Consider the following 25298-nt stretch of genomic DNA (forward strand, 5'->3'; position numbering starts at 1 on the left):
GGCTGAATTTTAGAAGAAGGGGAAGAAGCTTTTGGATGGTGTTCATCTTGGAGGATCGTCACCCACACGACGTCCAAGGCGATGCGAGGAATACGGCAGAAGATCTTGAGGTCGTTAGCTTATAAAGAGAAGGTATAACTAGTAGTTTTCTTCCACATCATACTAGTTATTTTCTTTGTAAGAATTCTAAATACAAGAGACAATTAGATCTAGTTTATCGAATTTATTTTTCGAGTTTGTGTTTTCTTCTTTTTCGAATTTGTGATTCGATTGTTCTTTTTGGTTAACCTAGAGTTATTTAAGGAAATTAAATATTAGCTTTCCTTAAAAGGCTTTGTCTAGGCGGTGGTGGTTGCTCCCATATCCAAGAAGGCCATGTGCCTCGCCATGCAGTCTTGGAAGCCAATTTTAAAAATTAATATTTAATGGAATTAATAACATAAGTGGATTTGAATCAATAGTGTTAAATTCCACTTGCAATTCAAATCTAAATCATTAAGAACAGATAAGTTAAATTTGGAATCAATGATATTAAGTTCCGTCTGCGATTCCTAATTTAACTTCTAAAGAACATAATAGATTATTTAAGGAAATGTTCGACACTTGTATAAAAAATTTTGTATAGTGGAACCGATACATTTTTATAGGACTAATCAACAAATGTTGTTTTGCTTCGAATAGACATAGAACTCTTACTTTTTGTACCTATCAAGGAAGAGGAAGGAAGAGAGAAGAAGGGAGATCATCAATAAAAGAGGAGAAGAGAATCCTTTGAGAGTTTGATCAACAACAAGAGAGGGGAAGAACATGAGATTATCGGTAAGAGAGGAAAGGGGCATGAAATTATCAATGAGAGAGGGGAAATTGATATGATCACAGACGACTGCAAGGGAGGTACTACAAAAAAAATTACTAATAGACAACACAACAAAGACAATAATTTTAAGAAAAATTATTGTAAATTTGGTAAAAGATAATGATTTTTGATAAAATTATTATCTTTGATGCAACAATTACCCCAAAAGATATTCTTAACAATAGTTGGAATAACGATGCAATGAACTATTATAAATGAAAATATTTTACAACGCTTGGAATAATAATATATAAATCATTGTCGATGTGCTAATAAAATAATGGTTATAAATCGTTGTTAATAAAATGATAATTGTTGTATTTCTTTTTTCTCTCAAAACTCGTGTGAATGAATAGGATTTCTACTAATTCAAAAAATTTTGGACAGAGATTCTTTTTGGTCCAGAAAATCCTGGACAAGAAGATATGGTCTCCTGTTCTAGTGCATTTATAAATAAATGCACTTCAGCCTTCGACCTCGCTTCACCGCTCTACCATAAAACAAGAAAGAGAGAGATAGAAGAGGAGGATGGAGAAATGCAGAATCTCACGGCGGCCGTTTCTTCTTCCTCTGCCTCTCTGCTGTCGCTGCTGTCTTCGTTCTCAAGTTTGAGAATGAACGGGCAGGCGGTGGCAACACGCCCCGGCGGCTGTGGCAGCGGGCTGAGTTTGTGATGAGGAGGCACCCACCGTCCCTCCTTCCTCCTCCCGCCCCTTAGATGACGACGATAACTACCAACCCTACAACTCCTACTCCTATTTTGTCGACTCTAGAAGGCAACTTCGCTTTCCTACCATCGCCCTCTTTTTTCTTCTTTTCTGAGACTGAAACTTCCACGTGAGGAATCAGGACCAACTAGGCATTGTGTTCTGTTTTGCTGAAATAATGTCCTAAAAAGTGTTGCTTCTCGATCCCGATCTTGCTTGCTTTTTTTTTTTTTTGTGGAGTGCTTGGCTTGGCTCTTGCTACACGTTGAAGGGTGTGGACCAGAGTTTTTGGGCCTGCTAGTTGTAGATCCATGACCATGGAGGAGATCAAGGAGCCGCTGATGGGGGACGAGGAGATGCCTCCGTTACTGGAAGACCAAGAGACTGACGCCAAGCCTCACTACATTGCTCTCTTCGTTGAGTCCCTCCCTTCACGTAAGTAAAACACACATGCTTCTTCAGTACATCAAATAGTGTTTATCTTAGTTTTTTCCCTTTTTATTCTTTTTGTTGATTGTCGATGAGTTCGGATCATGAAGCTTGGCGCCCAAGGCGATTGTTCCTTGTTGCTTGGATGGATTTCCTTATGGTTTGTGATTGTTTGTTTGGCCAAATTTCTTCTCTCTTTTTTGGGAGAAAATAAATTTATTTATTTTTCTTAAAAGAAAAATTAGGAGTTGTTTATCATTCTAATGAATGTTGGATATGGTTCCTGTTTGGATGAGTTGCATCCAGGTTAGATGCGTCGATCCTAGCTAAAAAAAAATCATTATCTTCCTTATTAACTACCAAAAAAATTGAATTTTGAGGCTGTTTTGTGATTTGAATGTCTTTGCTACTTGGTTAAGTTTCCTTGTGCTTGATGAAGCACATTATTTACTGATTTATTACCAGATTAAGTTAAGAGATTAAGGGATCTTCGAAGTGATTTCCCTTGGTTGGGGTGATTATTCTTACTTAAGTGAGTTGCCTCTATGGTTTTGGTCCACTTATTTTTGTCTATTTGATTTTGCATGTCTAAACCAAGAAATCTTATTCTAGATGCTTTGGTGATTTAGAGGTGAATATTTCCTGGATGAGGAATCTTATTATCCTCTGTGCATTGTTTTAAATAACCGTCATTGAGAAATTTTCTATCCTAAATTTATTTTATCTCAATTTTAATGTCAATTTAAAGAGTAGTCTCTGCTACTTCAGTCAAACATTTCTCCTAAAATAAAGAAAATTGGGAGTTTTTAATTAGACAAAGTATCTTGTTACTTTTGGATAGATATCAGCTGTTAGAGTGTATACTGAAAGCCTAAGCTTTGTAAACATTCATTATGAATAAAGAATCACATTTGGTCTAATTATCTGCATTTGTTTGTAGTTGTTCATTTAATTTATATTGTAGATAACATAGTATGTGGTGTCACATACAGAAGATGATGTTATCAGTACCTTATAAATTATAAACAGTAAGCTCACGACCAGAATGGAAAGGAACAAACCATTAGAAGGTCGTAGTGTAATTAGGTATTAGTTTATTTTGACTATATAATTACACTAGTACACTCAGAGTGTATTGAGTAGGACCATTTGAGGTCGTTTCTTTTATACTGACTTTATAAAGGAACAAAGACCTCGGTTATTATGGAAATGTATGCTCTTAATCCTAATATAATAACAAGCACATATATTTGATATTTATTTCTTTAATTTATCAATGGGTGAGATTTAGTTCGATGAATCAATAAGCCCGATAAATTGGGAAATGATATCACTTATAGTGTGTGTTGTTGATTATAGAAGAAAACTGTGTCCTAGAGATACTAGGTTGATAATGTCCCCAAGAGGAGCTCATAAGGATTGTCATGTTAAACCCTGCAGGTGGACTTAGTCCGACATGACGATAAGGTTGAGTGGTACTACTCTTGGACTTAGACACTAATTAAATGAGTTGTCGAACTCACTTAATTAGTGGACATTCGATATCTTAAACACGGAGACTAACACACTCATAATAAGAAGGAGCCCAAAAAAAATGTAATTTGGGATTGGTGCGGTAGTTCAATGATAGTTCTCTAGTGGAATGAATTATCATTGATAAAATTAAGTTGTGTGTTCGGGGCGAACACGGGATGCTTAATTTTATCGGGAGACCAAAACCAATTCCTCCTCTCGATCCCTATCGTAGCCTCTTATTTATAGAGTTCTATACCCACCTATACCTACCTTCTATACCCACAAATAAGGGGCCGGCCTAGGTATATTATTGGGTGGCCGGCCCTAGCTTGAACCCAAGCTAGTAGGGCCGGCCAAATAAAATTAAAAAGAAATTTAATTTTAATTTTTATTATTATGTGGAAGATATATTTTAAAGAGAATTAAAATTAAAATATCTCTCTTGTAAAAGATCTACAAAAGATTAAAGAAAGAGATTAGATCTCTTTCCTTATTTGTAGATTGGAGAGATGTTTTATTTTTTCTTTAAAAAATTATTCACATGTTGATAAAATTAAAATTATAGAAATTTCCTTTTATCAACCATGAAGAGATTTTAAAGAGAAATTTTATTTTTTAAAATTTCCGGAAACAAATTAGGAAGTTTTAATTGTTGATTAAAACTTGTCCTCTTTTGTTATCCAATGATGTGGCCATCTCAAGTTAATTGGGAAATTTTGTTTTATTTTTCAATTAATTCATGTCAAGAAAATTAAGGAAATTTTATTGTAATTAAATTTCCTAATTTACTAGGCAAGGAATATAAAAGAAGGGGTGAGGTGCCTTAAGAGACACAACATCTATTATTCCTCTCCTCTCTTGTTCCTTGGTGTGGCCATCCTCTCCTCTCTTCCTCTTGTGGTGGCCGAACCTCTCCCTTCCTTGGAGCTCTTGTGGTGGCCGGATACTACTCGGAGAAGAAGAAGAAGAAGGAGAAAAAGCTAGCATCTCTTGGAGCTTGGTTAGTGTTTTGATTTTCTTCCTTGGTGAAGCTTCCTCTTTGTTGGCCGAACCTAGCTAGGAGGAGAAGAAGGTGATTGGTGGTTTCTCGTCTCGGAAGATCGTTGCCCACAAAACGTCCGAGGTTAGAAGAGGAATACGGTAGAAGATCAAGAGGTTTTTCTACAAGGTATAACTAGTAATTTCTATTTCCGCATCATGCTAGTTATTTATGGAAATAATACCAAATACAAGAGGCTTACGTTCTAGAATTTCGAATATGTTTTTCGAAGTTGTGTTCTTTTGTTTCTTTCTTTTCCTTGTGATTTGATTGTTCTTTTTGGTTAACCTAAAGTTATTTTAGGAAATTAAATATTAGCTTTCTATTAAAGGTTTTGTCTAGTCGGTGGTGGTTGCTCCCATATCCAAGAAGGTCATGTGCCTCGCCACGTCAGTACTGGGAACCTTTTATGGAAATTAATATTTAATGGAATTAATAACTTAAGGAGACTTGGGTCGAACGTGTTAAGTTCCGCAGGAGATCCAAGTCAAAACCTAAAAGAACAAATAGATTAAGTTTTGGATCAAACGTGTTAAGTTCCGCAGGCGATCCAAAATTTAATTTAAAAGAACACATGGTAGCTAGGAAAAGGTTCAGATCTTTGTACAAAATTTTTGTACAGTGGAACCTATAGGTTTTCCGAGTAGCAACCAACAATCAGCAAAACATACCTCATTCTATAATAGCTTCGATAAATTTGTTAAATAGTTTTTTGTTTCTCTAATTGTTAATTGAATTTGATTGACTATTTGTGAAGGTTAATAATGTAGCGTTTGGTTGCATTAAACCAGTTTTAGAGGTGACTCAAGAGGAATACAAGCACATCATGAACACAAACTTGGAAGCTGATTTCCATTTGAGTCAACTTGCTCATACTCTTCTCAAGGCATCTGGACAGGGCAATATCATCTTCATTTCCTTGATTGCGGGTCTCGAAGGATACTCTTCTTTGTATGTCTATGGATCATCTAAGGGTATGTACATACCTTATTTTTTTTCTTTTAAAAAAATCCATTCTAATATCTAAATGCAATATGAAGCTAGGTATCTAACCAAAATTTGGATTGGTTGTCTTTAGGAGCCATGAACCAACTCACTAAATGTCTCCCTTGTGAGTAGGCTAAGTACCGCTTTAGTTATTTTCTCAAACTATTTTGCGTTTTGTGCCAATCTTTATGGCCTTAATGAACTTTACCTTTTGTGTTTTGCTTGAGAAGTGAGTATTGATTAACTTCTCTAGAAAAATTGTTGTTTGTTGTTACATCTTTTCCTTCCCAAAAATGCGGCTTCATTTCCCTTAAATTCACTTGCAGCTACTCTAAAGCAGTTACAAAAGCTTTCTCCAGAATTTCATTGTGTAAGTTGAGGACCTATCGGATGCAAACATAGTAAGTAGGCATTGATTGGATGGTTCTTTCTTCAGTACACTTAACCTTCAATTTATTTGTAGGGTCATTACTTGCAATACTTAAATGCTCTTTATCATGATGATTATGTTGCTACTTTAGACAACCTGCACTGCTACTTCGACAACATGTATAGATTTGTATGTGCCTTTTGACTTTTGGTTGAATCTAGAGTTGGAGTAAATTCTTCATGGAGTGGTTATAATAATTTGACATTATGTTAATTATTCATCCTCATGTTTGTTTACATGAGAGTGGACGTTGATTTACCTAAGCACACAATAAAGCATGGAAAAGGCTGGGATAGTGCACAAGGCTCAATCATTGCCCTGGAAAGGCTTCATATACACTTTAGAGATATGATATTTTGATATTTGTTCCCAACTAAAAGTCAGAAATCGTGGAAGTTTTATTCAATTGATGAATGGGGTTCATATCAGATCTTTTATTGGTATCATGTTTTCTAGAAGAATAGCATGGCTAAATAATATGCTACACTATCCCTGTTTGTTCTATTGAATGAGACACATTGCTACAATGATATTGTTTTACTTAGAAACTAACTGTCTGTACATTATTATATCATTTTCAAGCCTCCTAATTTTTGTTTTGTTTCCATATATAGATATTTCTACAGTCAAGAACCTTCAAAATCTATTTTTTGGTTTCAGTTATTCTCACTAAATGAAGTATTTCCCCTTAATAATGGATCTTTGATTGATATTGTCTCATCATAGCATCAAATGATTCCCACTGTCATGTTTTTATTTTCATTTTCTTCTGAAAGTTAAGAAAACATATAATATTTTAAACTCAATTTTTCTTGCAGTTGTTAAACCCACATCGTTGTATTCATAATATCTTGTGTTGTCTTTATGTGCATGCTTCATTTTATCAATTTAACATGTATATTCTGTTTTTACAAATTCATCCAACGGGCTTTCCCTTCATTAATTCCATCTTAGTAATTCTTCATGTAATGGGAATCACATTTGGTATAGTTTCATGAATTATATTCTTAATGTGCATTACTATTAACCAATATTTTACAATGGTATCTTTGAAAATAAGAAGCCATGTTTTCTAATTGGATACTTCCCCCTAAAGTGTAGAGATGGAAGGACTTTTTAACAGATCAGCTGCTTCATCCTCTGAATTTTAGGTTGGGAAATATGAAACTGCTTTGCTATGTCTGGGCTTGCGCATAGTCATTTTGGCCATCCTTTGAAAGCTTTGGAGGTAATCTCTTTAAAGTCATTATCCTTTTCTTATTTAAACTTAATGTCATTGTTTTGTACTGGACATTATTCTTCTTATAACAAATGATTAGTTTATTTAACAACTTCCCAATATTGGTATTTTGCATCCAACTTTTTTTCTCTATAAGCTTCTTTTTATGCTCAAGATAAATATATTTCGCTTTTGATTTAAAAAAATTGTTGATTTGGTGGATTCATTTTTTATTTCTTGGCCGTTATTCGAAACTGTTGTAATGGGTTAAAATGGTAAAAGGGTTATTACTGGTATTGATATTTAAGGACATGTCTACTTGAGGGGAAGGGAAGGGGGCGTTTGGAGCTTCTTTCCCCACTTTTGGCTCCATCTAAAAATGGATGGAAGAAGGGAGGATGAGAGGAAAATACCGGATTTAACTATCCATGTCTTGGGGTTGATAAATGAGAGAGGTTGTTTTGTCATTTTTATCTCATTTTCCCGTCTTTCCTTTCTTATCATGTAGACAAACCTTCTCCTTCTCTTTACACCACCACTTTTCCTTTCTTTCCCGGCTTTGTTCACTCAAGTACACACACCTTATGATTGTTAATCTAGATTTGTGTAATATTTGTGTAGATCATTATTTGACCTACAACCCAAGTTTTCTCCCTTATTGCAGAGACATGCATCTGTCACTGAGTTTGGACACAAACTTGTAAACTATTTAATGTGCATAATAAATGAAAACAAGTGTAAGGGGTCCATCGTGGCACAACTTCAAAATATTTGATTGCATTAAGCCTTTAGCAATATATCCTTACAAAAAATATTTGCATATATTTGGAATTGATATGGTGAGCATAGGATATTTTTTATTCTTTGAAATGGATAAGAAGTATGGCATTACATAATATATATTTTTTGCAGAATGGAAAGCCTTTCAAATCCTTTCTTTATAATTGAAATTCAACTTAAATTTGTGACTTTGGATATCTATAAATTTGTTAGTTAAGATTTTCCTAAATTATTCACTAAAGGATGGTTAATTCATTATCTTTGTAGATCTTTGACCTTGAATTTGATTTCTTATTTTTCCAATGTTGCTAGGCTTATTTTAGCCTTTTTGATGACCATGGAGGTAAGGGAGCTGTTGAATTTGCTTCAAAAAAGATGGGAGAGTACATTGTGGGTGAAGTGTTGTCGAGCAACAGGGAAGGCTTCAATGATGTAGATCGAGCTATTTGGGATGGAGACTTGAAAACTGATTTAGAGTTCCTAAAGGAAGGAATGGATGGAGGGGCTTCTTGTTTCACTGCCTTGCTTAGAGGTGGCATTTTGGTAGTGTCTAATGCTGGTGATTGTCGTGCTGTATTGTGCCACTCTGGTAAAGTAGAGGCCCTTACATCTGATCGCTGCCCTTCTCGTGAAGATGAAAGGCAACAAATTGCAAGCACCATAAGTATACTATCTATAAAATTTTGTCTAGATTTGTTCTTATAGTTGTTTCGCAATATCTTTAGAAAATGCTTTTGAAGTAATTACTCAAAAGTAATATTACATTAGCTCAGATTAGGAACTTTATTCCAAATAACATTATTATAATAACAATCTGAATTCAAAAATAAGGGACTTATGTATTTGGTGTTCTTGTATTTATTTTATTATCTATAGTTGAATTTCAATTCTTTCTCTTTAGCATCCAACATTTAACACATTGACATTTGACAAAATGAAAAAATTTTAACTTTTTTTTTTATATATTTATAATTCAGAGGATAATATATTTTGTGTATTAGTGCATGATAGATATAAAACTCATGATTACATAGAATAAATATTATGATTAGTTGTTGCTTCTTAAGTTCCTTAGATTGAAGCATAGTCAAAACAAAGAAGGATCTCGACATAGAGGAAGATCACTGGAGATTGGCATGAGTATTGACATGTTACCATCAGTTTGCTTTCAGAAAATATCTGCTTGCACTTGAAATTTCAGAAGATGAAGAGGATTTGTAAACTTGTAGGATTGTATATAATTGTGTATATATGTTTTGCTAGTTTGTATATATATATATAATGGTTTATTGTATATTATAGAAAATGATTTATTATTCTCTAGTATATTGAGAAACGACAATGGTTAAATGGTTAAAATGATAATATTTTAATACAAATAACAACAGTTAAAAATTGTTGTCTTATAAGACCCATAAAAATCATGAGAAATTGATGTGTTGAAAAAGGTTGGGCGTTCCAAGACATAAGGGTATAATCCATTGTCTTTGCACGAAATAAAACAGTTAAAAATAGTTGTGAAAGACCAAAAAAAATATTGTTAATTGACATGTTGAGAAAGATAGGGGAGCTCAAAGACAACAGTTAAAAATTGTTGTCTCTTCACTTGAAACACAACAGTCTTTCACTGTTATGTTTCAAGTTGAACCATTGTGTTTCAGGAAAAAAAAGACAACGGTTATTTCCTAAAACGACAATGGTTTTTAACCGTTATGTTTAATATAAAAAGATAATGATTTTTAGTCGTTGTCTTTGAGCGCTCCTATATTTCTCAACACTCAATTAACAATAATTTTTTTTATCTTTCAAAATATTTTGTAACTGTTGTCTATTAGTAATTTTGTTCTAGTGAGGATATATAAGGGCACACATTTTTAAGTGATCGATTTGGAAGAGGAAGAGTCTGCTGGGTTTAGAAAAACAAGGTATCAGTGTGTAAGAAGGGTCTATTTTTAAAAAATAAAGTATATAAGTAAGAAAAAATTTAATATAAATAATATTATAATATGATGTCGGGACAACCCAGCATGCCCCCTTAAACTTTAAACGATCATAACTTTTGATTCAAGACTCAGAATATAACGCTGTCTATGGCTATGCGTGTAGAATTTAAAAATCGATATTTATTATTGGGGTACTTGTAATCGCCAATTTTTGGATGCAAATTTCACCGTTTAGACGCTCATCTGAGCTTATGAAGATTTTATTACTATTTTTAATAATTTTTATTTTTATAGTATTTATGATATATTTGGTATTCCTGTTAAGTATGTGTCATAAGTTAGTCTAAAACAATATCCTATTTTATTAATTTTAATTTCTATCAAGAGAATTTTTTTTAGAAAGATCTTTTTCTTTTCTACAAGATTGAATTAAGGTCCATATATTATAATTTATTTTCTTTTTTATCTTAGGATTTAAAGTCTATATAAACACATGTCTAATTGTATGAGAATTTATCTCTTAATTATTAATAAAATTTTATTTTTTTAGCAAATGACGACTGTTCTTATTTCTTTGGGTTTTCTTCTTGTCTTCTCCTTTAATCTTTCTTTTTAGTTAGTCCACAGAATAATTGTTATCACGTCCAATGTTAAAATATTAGGATTCTTTATCTTCAATAAAATAGAGATTCTAGGCATAGGCCTGAGTTGGCCCTGTCCATTGTGACAACTTTTTGCAATTAATTTTGACATCTAGGATGATATTAATAGTTGTACGTAGTTGCTTAATAATTTTATAGTGGTCATGACAACAAGTTCAGATGTGGACACCACATGGCTTAGGTAGGATTCGATCAAAGTGTGGTTAAGCTCGACCAAAGTGAAAATGGTTTCTCGCAACTCATCTAAACTATAATGAGTTTGGACAAAGTGACTAAACCTTCTAAAACTTCGGCTGAAGTCCCTCGTGTCTCTTAGTCGATCGATCAATGTTAAGAAGTTGAGTCAAAAATAGGGGCACAGACACATCCAAATATAATACAACTTGTCCTTGTTTATTTCCCACTTCTCCCTTGATGCCAAAACACATTAGTTGTCGGCACTGATGGCGGAGAGAAAGATATATATATACTCCTAACTTTGATTAAATTATATTACCACCATTGTATTACGATCCGAAATATATGAATTTTTATTTCCAAAATAGTTTTGTTGGATTAAGAATATATCAAAAAAATATTATTTCTCAACACATTTAAGTTAATATTGTCATGCATTCTTTGGCTGCTTACAAGTAGGTAAACGTCCACATGATTAATTTTGGCCAAATTTGACCAATTAGTTTCAGCTGTACGTAGACTTTTGCTTGCAAATGTTATATATATATTTTTTGATTAAGATGAAAAATAATCTAATTAATTATATGCAAAGTAGAATATTATTGATCATGATAAATTCAAATTGTAACAGCTACAATTTATAATTACTATACGTTATTCAACAGAATAATTTTGAATTATAGTAATTATGAAACTGTCACAATGTCAATGTTAGATGAAAAAAATCAAAATCCGTATTGTAATAACTAGTTGTGAAATGCTACAATATATATACAAATTATGATTTCATATTGGTACAACGTGGACTTATCTGTTCATATATATAACTGTACTTAGGGAAGCTAGCTAATCTTGCCAAAGCTCATGAGAATCGAAGTCTCTTCATATATATGGTTTTAATGTGTCTAAGTCTGTTGCACTTCAACACTTTGTTTTATGATCATTTTAAAAGAATTGAAGTCGGTTTCAATGTTATTGGACAATTTGTCAGAGAGTTTGAAAAATTGACTGAATTTAAATTACACCATGCCAAATTAAATTTAACTTATCTGTCGAAATGACCTGAGCTGATAATCTCAGGCTATCAGCGGGGGCTAGTTTCTGTTAAGTGCTGAGTGCAGACTGCACGGTAGTGGAGTGGGTAGATCGGCCGAGTAAACCGAGTGGGCAGATCGACCGAGCGGACAGATCGGTCGAGCGAGTAGATCGGTCGAGCGGACAGATCGGCCAAGCGAGTCATGAGGCAGGAGTAGCCAAATAGTAGAGCTGGAAGAGCGACCGAGCAAGCAGATCGGCCGAGCGAGCAAACCGATAAATCAGGCAGAGCAGTCGAACGCCTTCTCCGTTCACATATATCCAACATGTTGTTGAATAGGATAAATTTGAGTGGTAGCAATTACGATTTTATAGTCATAAAAATATAAATATTAGACAAATCAAATAACTACCAATGTTGTCAAATCCATATTATGATAGATATGTAACCATAGTTACTATAATATTTATAACAATTATAAAATTATAATTGCTACAATGTTTATAATTATTATAATTTCATAACAATTGCAACACTTTATTATATATTCAAACAACTGTTCAACGGATTCAGGATTTCACCGTATGGAAGGAATTAATAATATCGAATAGACTTGAGATTAGCTGTATAATTTTATACGACACGATAGGTAGGACGTCTTTTGATAAAAAAAAAAAAAATGTGTTTGGACCATTGTGCTCTATAAATTAATTAACTAGTTAGTGAGAGTGGACCGTTAGTTGAAATAATGCCGACTTGTTAGGCATTGACTTTCTCTATCATTTAGACAATTCCTGCTTAACATTCTCCTTCTATTTTGATTAATTATATTAATTGCTAATTCTGCCTATAAATAAGAAGCTTTTCAACACCATTTTCTTCATGCCCAGCAGTCGATCCCTGATAATTAAGAGTGGTTAATTAATTAAGCTTAATTAATGGCTCCTTTGTACCCTAATTCTCCTTGCTGCAGTATTCTCCCATTGATAGGAGTTTTCATGGCGGCGGTGGCGTCCATGGCGGCCGCTCAGCTCTCGTCGACCTTCTACGACTCCTCGTGCCCCGACGTCCTCACCACCATCCAGACGGCGGTGCAGGATGCAGTCAACCAAGAGGCCCGCATGGGCGCCTCCCTTCTCCGCCTGCATTTCCACGACTGCTTTGTCAACGCAAGTCAACTGATCATTATATATATATATAATTACGTCTGGATGCATGCATGCATTCATTGATTCATACACGTGGTTTAATTGCAGGGTTGCGACGGGTCGGTGCTGCTGGACGACACCGCCAACTTCACCGGCGAGAAGACTGCGCCGCCCAACAACAACTCCATCCGAGGCTTCGACGTCGTCGACACCATCAAGTCGCAGGTCGAAGCGTTGTGCCCTCAAGTCGTGTCCTGCGCCGACATCCTCGCCGTCGCAGCTCGAGACGCCGTCGTAGCTGTAATATATATATACATGAACGATGATGAGGAATTAATCCATTTCAGTGATCGAATTAATTCTGATATTTGTTTGCAGTTGGGTGGACCTTCGTGGACGGTGCAGTTAGGAAGAAGGGACGCGACGACGGCCAGCTTCAGCACGGCGAGCAGCGATCTCCCTTCACCTCTTTTAAGCCTCAGTGGTCTCATATCAGCCTTCTCCAACAAGGGTCTCAGTACCACTGACATGGTAGCACTCTCAGGTATATATCAAATCAATTAATCAGACACTTAATTCGTACAGCTATTAGTACTATAATTACATTTAATTTTTTTTAATATATTAAAAAATTATTATTTATGTAAGTTTTTTTTTACTTAACTCACTAAAGTTCATCCCTCCCACACCCAAAGTCCAGCAGCCCAACTCTAATTATTGGATTCGTCACTAACTATCAATATTATAAATAAACGTATTTTTGGAAAATAAAAAAATAAAACGTACTTTTGACGATAAATAAAAAAATATATATTCTTGCCTTTTGATTGTTTGACTCATGAATCAATTATTTCTTCATTTTGATATTAAAATTTAAATATATATAATATGTTGGAAATAGGAGGACATACCATAGGGCAAGCGAGGTGTGTAACCTTCAGGAACAGGATCTACAACGAGAACAACATCAACCCATCATTTGCCACCTCCACGCAGGCCAACTGCCCGAGTGTGGCCGGCAACGGCGACGACACACTATCTCCTCTGGACGTTCAGAGCCCGACCATCTTCGACAACTTCTACTTCCAAGGTCTGGTGAACCAAACAGGGCTGCTGCACTCCGACCAGCAACTCTTCAACGGAGGATCCACGGACTCGCTTGTCAGCACCTACTCCACCAACATGGCCGGATTCTTCAATGCCTTCGCGGCTGCGATGGTGAATATGGGGAACATAAGCCCTCTCACTGGGAGTAATGGCGAGATCAGGATCAACTGTAGGACGATCAACTGATTGACGATTGCATCATTGAATTTGTATGGGATTAAAGGTTATCCATGATTCATAATAGTTGAATAAATTGATATATGAACCAAGAAATAAGGAATGATGCCTAAAGGAAGAGTTTTCAAAAAAAGAATGAGCCTTTTATCAATCTTTTAAAATTAAAATGATTTGCTAAATCAATACTTCAACACTTCCCCCAAAGACTTAGGCTCTGTTTACTTAGAAGATGAAAATAAATCACACAAAAATTTTCATCATGTAAAACTTCTCTCAATTTAAAACTATATTCCTTTCCCTTAATTACTTTGGAAAAAATAGGAGTTATTTTTATTTCTTTTATTTGCCTAATGGATATGGAAGGATTTATAAATCTATAGGTGGATTATTTTTTCATCAATTTTGCTTTCGCTCAAATCGGGTGGAAAGCAATCCCTACCTTCAACATTTTAATGTGCACAACTATTTCTCAGAGTAGTCACGACTGACCTCACGTGATCGTGATAGGCAACACCGCACGACGTCCTCTTTGTTTGCAAAAAAGGATGAACTATTTTTTCTACTTAATAGACGGACAGATTTAACAATTCGTATGTCCGCGGATCATTTTTTTGATATTTTTTTCGTTCGTCCAAATCGGATAGAAAATATCTTTCTTTCATCCTTCTCGTATGAGTCACGGTCTAATTAAGTTTTCTCTCACCCTTCTTGTGGTACAGTTCGCAAGCACAAACATGCCTCACACATGCACAGTCATGGACAACCTCCCTAAGTATGAGGTCGCCTCGTGTAGCCACCGACAACATCCCTGCACAAGCGCCAACCTCATGCAGTAGACCTCGCATGGATGCAGATGATGGCCATGCATGAGGTCGCCTTGCCGAGCATGAGTAGCGGCCCTATGCAAGTACTTTAGCCAACCATATGGTGATGTTGTCCTTCATTTTTTTCCATCTCTTTTTTTCTTTATTTTTTTATTCTCTTTTCTTTCCTTTATATTTTTTTCCCGTTTCTCAATCCTTTCCCTAGAGATTTTTTTCCCATCTTGAATTGCTTTCCCTTCTTGTTCCATCTTTTAGCCCCCCAAAACTGACCTCAACAAGTCGTCCCCATGGACTAGGAAGGCAAACCAACCTTGAAAATAATACATCCATAAGAATTAAGAAGAGGAACCTTTTTATATGCAAAATAATGCATTCGTTACAAGCACAAAATGTTCATAGGTTGAACCATATTTTTTTCACTGGCTTAGTTTCAACAAGTGTTGGAAGCTTGAAAAAATGAGTTCAGAACACAACAAAATATGGACACTAATTTCTTTTAGCCAATTGGATACAGAGTGAACAAACAAGATGTACTTCATGTTAGAGAAAATTGGGAGGAGGATAAGAGGATAAAGATGGACAAGTGGAGTATAATAATCTCTCACGCTATAATTAAATCATAAAATATGTAGCTTATTTATAAGCTACCTACATAACTTATTACAATCAACTAATTCCATAATTCACCCCACTAACTCAACTAATTCCATAATTCCATAACTCAACTCCCATAATCCACCCTATACTCGGAAAATCTACTTCAACTATTTATATCAAATAAGGAATACAATATTTTTAAGTCGAAGAAAAATATCCAAATAACATGTCTTACTTTTTCAATAATTCATATTTCTAGCAATGATGAAATATTATTGTCTATCGTTCCTCGCCAGTATGATATGATCAATTACAAATATCTATGATTCTATAAAGGACTAAAAACTCTTTGCTTACGTATCATTGGAAAATGCATTAACATAAATACGACAGTAAGAAGAGGCAATACAAAAGTGTGTAAACTATAAAAACGAGTTAAAGTAGATTGTCCCACACTAGCACTTCCACGTAATAACTCTACCAAAGGCGATCCTATTCCAGGAATAGCTTCGGGTACGCCCGTCACAATTTTGACTACCCAATAACCAATTTGATCCCGAGGTAAGGAATAACCAGTTACACCAAAAGATACGGTCAATACAGCTAAAACCACACCTGTAACCCAAGTTAATTCGCGGGGTTTTTTTAAATCCACCTGTAAGGTACACACGAAATACGTGAAGAATCATCATTAGAACATCATACTAGCCGACCATCGATTAACTGATCGGATTAACCAACCAAAGTTAGCCTCAGTTATTATGTATTGAACAGATGAAAAAGCCTCTGTAACAGTCGGACGGTAGTAAAAAGTCATAGCAAAACCTGTAGTTACTTGTACTAAAAAACAAGTAAGTGTGATCCCCCCTAAACAATAAAATATGTTGACATGAGGAGGAACATATTTACTAGTTATATCATCTGCAATCGCCTGAATCTCGAGACGTTCCTCAAAACAATCATGTACTTTATTGAGATAGGTAACCCACAACCAGGAAACTCCCCTCGGAGAACCGTATATGAGAATTTCATCTCGTACGGCTCAAGCAGAAACATACAAATGTTGATTTCAACAGATATATGATAGAAAGTTAAAAACTTCTTAGCTTAGCCGCTTGATTTACTTCGACACAAAGATACAAAGTAAAAAAAATTGGAAATCTATTCTTTGTATTTTTTCTATGATAAGGCCTAAAAATATCAAGTTGACTCATCCGTCTTTTTTGATGTTGATTATTACAGGCCTCTTGAATCTTCTCTTTCCTGTTTAATTTGATTTCTTGTTTTTTTTTTGTAATGTGTATTGACTCTTATTTAACTATTTATTTATCTTCTTTAACTATTATATATATTTAGTATAGGAATTCACTTGTTGAGATCCCATGAATCAATTGAAACTCCATATTCATACTAGAACAACGATGATTTAATAAAGTCAAGCCTCAAGCCAAGCTAAACTCAAGGGTTCTCTGAGTAAGAACAGTTTCATAATCACTTATTCTTTCATAATTACTTATTCAATGAATGTATGTTATGACTCAACAAAATCTAGATCTAGAAAAGGAGTTGTCCTTCAGTAAAAAAAAGTAAGTCTAAAAGAAGAAAAATCGTTTGATTTAGGAAATATTTATTTGAAATTTTTGGAGTCTGGTTTCGAGGTCCGAATATTAGTTATGAATCATAGTTTTCGTATTTCTTTTCTTGATCTATTCTATATTACATGGATTTCTTGTTCCAGATACTAGAATAATTATCCGACAAAATAGACTCATCTTGAAAGAGATGACAGAACTATTCTCTGTATTATTAATAGGATCAATTATAACAAGTCACACACTCATATTCTAGAGATACCGAAACAAATAAATTCCACGGTCGAACTACCAAAATGGTCTAGAAATCAAAGTTTTAAGTTTAAGTAAAGTCATTTTTTTAACTAATACTTCATAGTTCTTATTAAAGTTAACTCATTGCAATTCCATCCAGTAAAATGGAAGAATTATAAATTTCCAAAATAATAGATAGAAATACTGCAAATAGGGCCATAGTGATCCCCATTAGTGGTGTAATCCCCCAGCCCGGAGCTACTTTACCATATTCCGAATTCAGTGGTTTCAATAAATTCCCTATGGTAGTTCGTCTTGGCCCAGATCTAGAACTATCCTTAAATCCTATTTATTTAATCATTGGTTGAGATCTGTTGACTTTGTATACCATTTCATTGTAGTTGTAAATAAACGATCTTATTATAGATCCATTGTATTGTGATCTTGAAATTGTCTAAAAATGGAAATAGCAACCCTAATCGCCATCTTTATATCTGGTTTACTTGTAAGCTTTACTGGGTACGCCTTATATACCGCTTTTGGGCAACCCTCTCAACAACTAAGAGATCCATTCGAAGAACACGGGGACTAGTTGAAGTAATGAGTCTCCCATATAGGGTAGGGAGACTCATTACTTCAACTGAAATTATAAAAAATTATTTTACTTTTTTAGTTGGAACCTTAGGCGGTTCTCGAAAAAAGATAGTGAAAAAAATTATCCCTAAAGTAGAGACTAAAAGGAATGTATAAACCAATACTTTCATAGATTCGATCGTGGTTTACAATTATAGCTTCCACACCTATTCATTTGGCATCATTTACCATATAGTATAAAATATAAATATAAAGAAAAGGAAAAGAAAAGATAGTGATTCAAGTCAAGATTTCTTTAGTACTCTAACCCTATGTCAAATAAAAAAAAAGATGCGAAAGATACCAGAGCAAGCTTGTATCAGACTACTTGTCTCCTCGTAGTTGGATCTCCTATTTTTTGGAATGCTCCAAATTCCACTTGAACATCCAAATCTGGATCAATACCAGCAAAAACATCTCTGAACAAGGTTCTAGGGTCATGCCAAATGTGTCCGAAAAATAAGAGCAAAGCAAACGTAGAATGACCAAAAGTGAACCAACCCCTTGGACTGCTACGAAAAACGCCATCAGATTTCAAAGTAGCCCGATCTAATTCAAAACTTTCACCTAATTGGGCACGTCTAGCATATTTTTTAACAGTCACAGGATCACTATAACTGACTTCATTGAGTTCGCCACCATAGAACTCAACAGTTACACCTACTTGTTCAACACTATACATTGATTCTACTCTCCTAAAAGGAACATCGGCTCTCACAATTCCTGTCACGCCCCAGAGGAGTCCCTGTCCGAAGAAATTTCGGTAGCATCTCCCCTATACGGCGGACAATCTGAAACTTCTACATAACACACATACCTCAGCCACAGGCGGCTGGAATAATAATAATAAATAAAAATAACCACCACGCAGTTTATATAGATATTCAGCCTCTAGCTGTCACAACCACGCAGTTAATAATAGTAAACAAAAATCATAGTACTCTGACTCGAAATCCACCCTACTCCACTACACTCGTAAAGCTCAAATCCGACGAACTCACCTCTTCTGCCGTCCAGGCAGGCATGTAGTAGAATAAAATCCAAATCATACCAAAAATCCATCAACATCTCAAAATCCATACAAAGTCCAAGTATCCAACAAACCAAGTCTATAACATAGTCAAAAAGGAAACAAACAAAACCAGTAGATCCGTAAGTCTTCGGGTCTTCAGGGGACCAGCAACTAGAACTCTCTCCTGACAGCATCATCCTGAAATATAACAACAATGGAGGCGGGGTGAGTCCAACACTCAGCAGGTACAATTGATATGCAAAGTAAAGAAATAACACCTAGCACTAATCATGCGTACAGTCTCCTGATAAAAATAAAGATAAATGCAAACCGAAGTAGACAGGAGAGAATCTGTACTAACCAAGACCCGGTATAAGGACAAACAGTCCAAAAGGTATAGAAGACCTGTATGCATGTCAAACATAGGTATCCAAACAATATGTAGCATATAAATGCAGCAAACACAATCACAAACAATAAATGCATCATGCATATGATGCCAATGTCATGGTCACCCCTGACGCCAGTCAGCCAACTCATAACAAAAGTGGGACCGAGTGGGTAGAGCTGTGACAATCGTGCACTCTGCATCACTATCCCTGATGAGTGACCGAGTGGATGGGATGCTGTCGGAGTACACACGTACTCCTACCCCAAATCATAAATGGGAGAGCGCAATGCTCTCATCTCCAGGTACGCTATGACGGGGAGGGATCTCTAACGTGCTACACGCTGCGTCACACTACCCATGAGCGGACCAACGGAGCACTGGAAGAGCTAAACTGACGTGCTACCACGCTGTGTCACGCTACCTATGGGCGTCACAACGGAGCACCGAACAGTGATGAAACTGGCAATGTGCTCAACAATAATGGAACAATCTATCGCACAGCATGCGATCTTGCAAATGGTGCATGTCACTAAGCATGGTAATATACTAAACCAACCTCTGGACATATAACAATGGGCACCATAGTGAATAAATCATATCAAGATATACTGATCAATAAGGTATCAAACCTAGGTCCTGAACATGTGAAACATGGTTATATCACTACCCATGAGCATGAAAAATCAGGTACGAGATCAATACGAGATGCAAACAAACAACTAATCAAACAGGTAACATGTATTGGGCAGTGATTAACCGAAACAAATAAGAAACACAATTAATGCAACATGTTAATTTCATTACTAAGCATATCAAAGACAATAAGTCAAAAGTACCCGCCTCCGATAAAAGAAAGGTCCAATACCGACTCCGAGATACTCGTCTCGCGTCAAAGTCCTGCGGTATCAAACAAAATGTCTATTTTAGCTAATTCTATAATATAACAATTAGCCAAACTAATTTCTAATCCCACTAATCAATTAGGATTAATTTCGTTAACCTTAATCCTTCCTTTATTCAATTGATCAAGATCCATATATACAAATAAGTATATCCGACCTAACAAAATAAATTCAAGTGTACACGGTAACCAAAAGAAATAACTTTCTCTACATTTACCTCAATTCACCTCACTGTCGTTTCTTGATCCACAGTCTCAGAGTGTGTTCGCTGTTGGAGCTAAAGAGAATTCACAGAACCAATCTACTAGATTCCTTCCCACTGGTCAGATCAGTTTGCGATCAAGAAACAGAGATAACAATTTCCAGAAATGACCCAAATTTTCCAACTCACCTTACCTAGTACAATGTCGTCCCTGTGGACACACTGCCAGGAGATACAGATGCAGGACAATGCTAACTGGAAGATTTTGTTGCCACAAATCTGTTGTCAACACTAAATCAGTGCCTCTCGTTCCCTTTGCCGGCAACTGGTGGACGAAAAAGGTCGTCCCAATGATGAATCTAGGGCACGGGAGGTGAGACTAAGTGCTTGGCAGAACCTAGTGATCAAATGCTGGTGATGCTAAGGCACGACACAGTGGTGGCAGCCGGCTCTAGGGCTCGGCTGGATCGGCGTCGGTGAAGGGGAGAAGGCGTCGCCTAGGGCACGCGGCTGGAGGCTAGGATACCGGTGGAAGTCGGCTGTAGGGCGGAGGAAGGCCGGCGGCAGCACTAGGTCGGTGGCGGCGAAGCAATCTCGGCGGCGGCACAACCCAATTAGGGCACGGCTGGCGCTGTGGTGGCGGCAGAGAAGAGTAGAAGAGGAGAAGGCTTCGGGTGTGCGGCTCGGGAGGAAGAAATAGAAGGACGAAGAACTGCCGTGGCCGGCGGTTAGGGCTCGGAATCGGCGTCGGCGCGCGGGGGAGGAAGAAACGGCGAGGGGCTCGGGCACGGGGTTTTCAGCGAGGCAGAGAGAGAAAAAAAAAACAAATAAAGAAAATTAAAGAAAAAGGAAATGTAAATATAAACATTTCCTCACTTAAATGGGGTAGCCTAAACAGGCTTTTCCGGGTCCCATTTTTTTATCCCCGTTAACTTGTCCATACGAGCTCCGAAAAATTCTCGAAAAATATCCAAAAATTTCGGAAAATTCCCTTATTAATATTCACCTATTTTCGGTATTTTACATTCTCCCCCACTAATAAAAATTTGGTCCCCAAATTTCATTATCTACCATCAGTAAGTACTAACAACAGATATAGAGTATAAATGTTGAACGATAAATAAATCACATACCTCAAGTGGAAAGATGGGGATATCGAGCTCGGATAGTATCCTCGAGCTCCCAAGTAGCCTCCTCGTCCGAATGATACTGTCATCCTACTTTAACCAGCCGGATAGTCTTGTTCCGCAACTGACGCTCTTTCCGGTCGAGAATCCGTACCGGAACCTCCTCATATGTAATGTCAGGCTGAACTGGAACTGGAATATCTGCCAGCACATGCGTCGGATCGGGCACGTATCTCCGCAGCATAGATACGTGGAATACATCGTGGACGCCTGACAAGGACGGTGGTAGTGCCAGTCGGTAAGCTACCGCTCCGATCCTCTCCAAGATCTCGAAAGGACCAATGTACCGCGGAGCTAGCTTACCTCTGAGGCCAAATCTTTTCACCCCTTTCGTGGGTGAAACTCGCAGAAATACATGGTCGCCAACAGAGAACTCTAGTGGTCTGCGTCTCCGATCAGCATAACTCTTCTGGCGATCCTGCGCCTCTGACATCCTCCGTCTGATAGTACGGACCAACTCTGCATCCTGCTGAACTCTATGAGGTCCCAACAACTGGGCCTCTCCAACCTCATCCCAGAGGACGGGTGTCCGACAAGGTCTACCATACAACGCCTCAAACGGTGCCATTTGGATAGCCGAATGAAAGCTGTTGTTATAGGCAAACTCTACTAACGGCAAATGGTCCTCCCAACTGCCTCTGAAATCCATAACACATGACCTCAGCAGATCCTCTAAAGTCTGAATGGTCCGCTCTGACTGTCCATCTGTCTGTGGATGGAAAGCTGTACTAAAACGGAGCTGTGTGCCCAAGGCCTGCTGCAGACTCTGCCAGAAACGAGACGTGAACCGTGGATCTCTATCCGAAATGATACTCAACGAAACACCATGTAGTCTGATAATCTCCTGACAATACAGATCTGCCAATCGATCCAGAGGATCAGTCCTCCGGATCGCTAAGAAGTGCGCGGATTTGGTTAATCGATCAACGACTACCCAAATCGCGTCATGGCCTCGTCGTGTCCTCGGCAACCCTACCACAAAGTCCATGGTAATGTGATCCCACTTCCACTCAGGAATAGGAATCCGCTGAAGTAACCCTGTAGGTCTCTGGTGCTCAGCCTTCACCTGCTGACAAACAAGACATCTAGCTACGAAATCCGCGATGTCTTTCTTCATGCCGTTCCACCAATAGGAACGCCTCAAGTCTCGATACATACGGGTCCCACCTGGATGGATCGCAAATCGAGAACGGTGAGCCTCCTGAAGTAGCTCCTGTAAGACCGGATGAGACTGAGGTACGCATAATCTGCCTCGGAAGTATATAACACCCTCCTCGTCTCGTGTAAACTCGGTCTGCTGCCCGGAAGATATCTGACTGCCAATGAACTGACAATGTTGATCACCAGCCTGAGCCTCTCGGATCTTCGTCCTAATCGACGACTGAGCAACCATGGTAACCAGAATACCCTGCTTTGTAGATCCCTGCTCCTCAAGGTCTAACTCGGAGAAACCCTGAACCAAGTCTGTGACTGAAACTCGGTGGCAAGCCAAAGTCCCTCTAGACTTCCTGCTGAATGCATCGGCAACCACATTAGCTTTCCCCGGGTGGTAGCTAATGGTACAATCGTAGTCCTTCAGGAACTCCATCCATCTCCTCTGTCGGAGATTAAGCTCCTTCTGAGTGAAAATATATTTGAGACTCTTATGATCAGTGAGAATCTCAAATGTAATACCGTATAAGTGATGGCGCCAAATCTTCAATGCATAAATGATGGCGGCTAACTCCAGGTCATGAACTGGGTAGTTCTTCTCATGCTCCTTCAGCTGACGAGAAGCATAAGAGACTACTCTGCCGTCCTGCATCAGAACGACACCCAAACCCTGTAGAGACGCGTCGGTGTAGAGTACAAATCCATCCTCTCCAGAAGGTAAAACCAAAACTGGAGCAGACACTAATCTCCGCTTCAGCTCCTGAAAGCTGGTCTCGCAATCCTCTGTCCACATGAACTTCACGCCTTTCCTGGTAAGACGTGTCAATGGCATAGCAATACGCGAGAAACCCTCGACAAAACGTCGGTAATATCCAGCCAATCCCAGAAAACTGCGAATCTCCTGAACTGACTTCGGCTGCTCCCAACCGGTGACAGCCTCGATCTTCTGAGGATCAACTGAAATACCTCTGCTAGAGACCACGTGTCCCAGAAAACCAACTGAAGATAGCCAGAACGCACACTTACTGAACTTTGCGTAGCTGATGCCGTCGAAGAATATCCAAAACTGTACGAAGATGCTGTGCATGTTCCTCCTCGGAACGCGAGTAGACCAATATGTCATCAATGAAAACGATAACAAACTGATCCAGATACTCCAGAAAGATGCGGTTCATCAAGTCCATAAACACCGCTGGAGCATTGGTAAGCCCAAATGGCATTACCAAAAACTCATAATGACCGTATCTAGTACGGAACACTGTCTTCTGAATATCTGAGTCTCTGACCCTCAGCTGATGATATCCGGATCGCAGATCAATCTTAGAATACACTGAAGTACCTCTGAGCTGATCAAACAAATCCTCAATCCGTGGTAATGGATATTTATTTCTGACGGTCACTGAATTCAGCTGCCTGTAGTCAATACATAACCTCATGGTACCGTCTTTCTTTTTGATAAATAATACTGGAGAACCCCATGGTGAAACACTAGGGCGTATCAATCCCCTATCCAAAAGCTCCTGGAGTTGAACCTTCAGCTCGTTCAACTCTTTCGGTGCCATACGATACGGAGCTTTCGATGTCGGTGAGGTTCCCGGAATCAGCTCAATAGTGAACTCCACTGGCCTTCTGGGAGGCAAACCAGGAAGCTCCTCAGGAATACATCTGGATACTCTCGGACTACAGAAACGTCGGAGAGCTGCGAATTGCTGCTGTCTTCAGTACTAATCAGAGATAATAGAAAACCATGACAGCCGTGAGACAACAGCTTCTACGCCTGAATCGTCGAAATAATCGAGATGTCGTCATCCCTTATGCCAGTGAAACTCCACGAGGGTTGGTTCGGAGGCCGGAAGGTGACCACCCTCGTCTGGCAATCAATGGTAGCATGATATACTAACAGTCAATCCATGCCAAGAATGATATCAAACTCGATCATCTCCAATACTAGAAGATCTACCGTAAGTGTCATGTTGCCAAAGTCTAACGGGCAACCTCTGACCTCTTGGGTGACGTCTAAAGTATCACCGGACGGTAGGGAGACGGTCAACCGCTGCAGTCTAACAGTAGGTAATCTACCAATCTCCCGCATAAAGGTACGGGATATAAAAGAGTGCGAAATACCAGTATCAATCAAAATATCAGCGGAAAATGCATAAATGAAAATCGTACCGCGGAAAACGGATCCGTCGGCCCGCTGAGCATCCTCTCTGGTAATCGCATGAACACGACCAGTCTCTGGCGAAGGAGGAGGAGGTAACGCTGCCAGCGGCTGCTGCGGCTGGGCAGAAGCCTGCCACTGAGGCGGTGCTGGATAATGAGCCAGAGAAGACTGAGAGGATGATGACTGATACTGTGCA

At 37.7% G+C, this 25298-nt stretch overlaps 2 protein-coding genes across 9 annotated transcripts; both read left to right on the forward strand.

Moving 5' to 3' along the window:
• Positions 1-1338: 1338 nt before the first annotated feature.
• On the forward strand, positions 1339-8805 carry LOC122033456 (probable protein phosphatase 2C 32). 8 transcript variants are annotated; one of them, XR_006126552.1, is made up of 5 exons: positions 1339-1998; positions 5338-5520; positions 5860-5934; positions 7060-7191; positions 8275-8805. XR_006126552.1 is itself a non-coding variant. In XM_042592479.1 (5 exons), exons 1-4 carry the CDS (start codon positions 1875-1877, stop codon positions 7081-7083), a joined length of 375 nt encoding a protein of 124 aa, XP_042448413.1. In that variant the 5' UTR covers positions 1339-1874; the 3' UTR covers positions 7084-7191; positions 8275-8805. The 8 variants fall into 8 exon arrangements, 4 of the variants coding, with proteins under 4 accessions (XP_042448413.1, XP_042448410.1, XP_042448412.1 ...); XR_006126553.1 differs by having other exon boundaries at positions 7065-7191; XR_006126555.1 differs by having other exon boundaries at positions 7115-7191.
• A 3865-nt stretch (positions 8806-12670) lies between these two features.
• On the forward strand, positions 12671-14326 carry LOC122034504 (cationic peroxidase 1-like). The gene is made up of 4 exons (XM_042593788.1): positions 12671-12949; positions 13037-13228; positions 13307-13472; positions 13830-14326. The coding sequence occupies exons 1-4, from the start codon at positions 12719-12721 to the stop codon at positions 14219-14221; spliced, it is 981 nt and encodes a 326-aa protein (XP_042449722.1). The 5' UTR covers positions 12671-12718; the 3' UTR covers positions 14222-14326.
• Positions 14327-25298: the final 10972 nt, after the last annotated feature.

Source organism: Zingiber officinale, chromosome 11B (genome assembly GCF_018446385.1).
Source record: "Zingiber officinale cultivar Zhangliang chromosome 11B, Zo_v1.1, whole genome shotgun sequence".
Classification (NCBI taxonomy): Eukaryota; Viridiplantae; Streptophyta; class Magnoliopsida; order Zingiberales; family Zingiberaceae; genus Zingiber; species Zingiber officinale.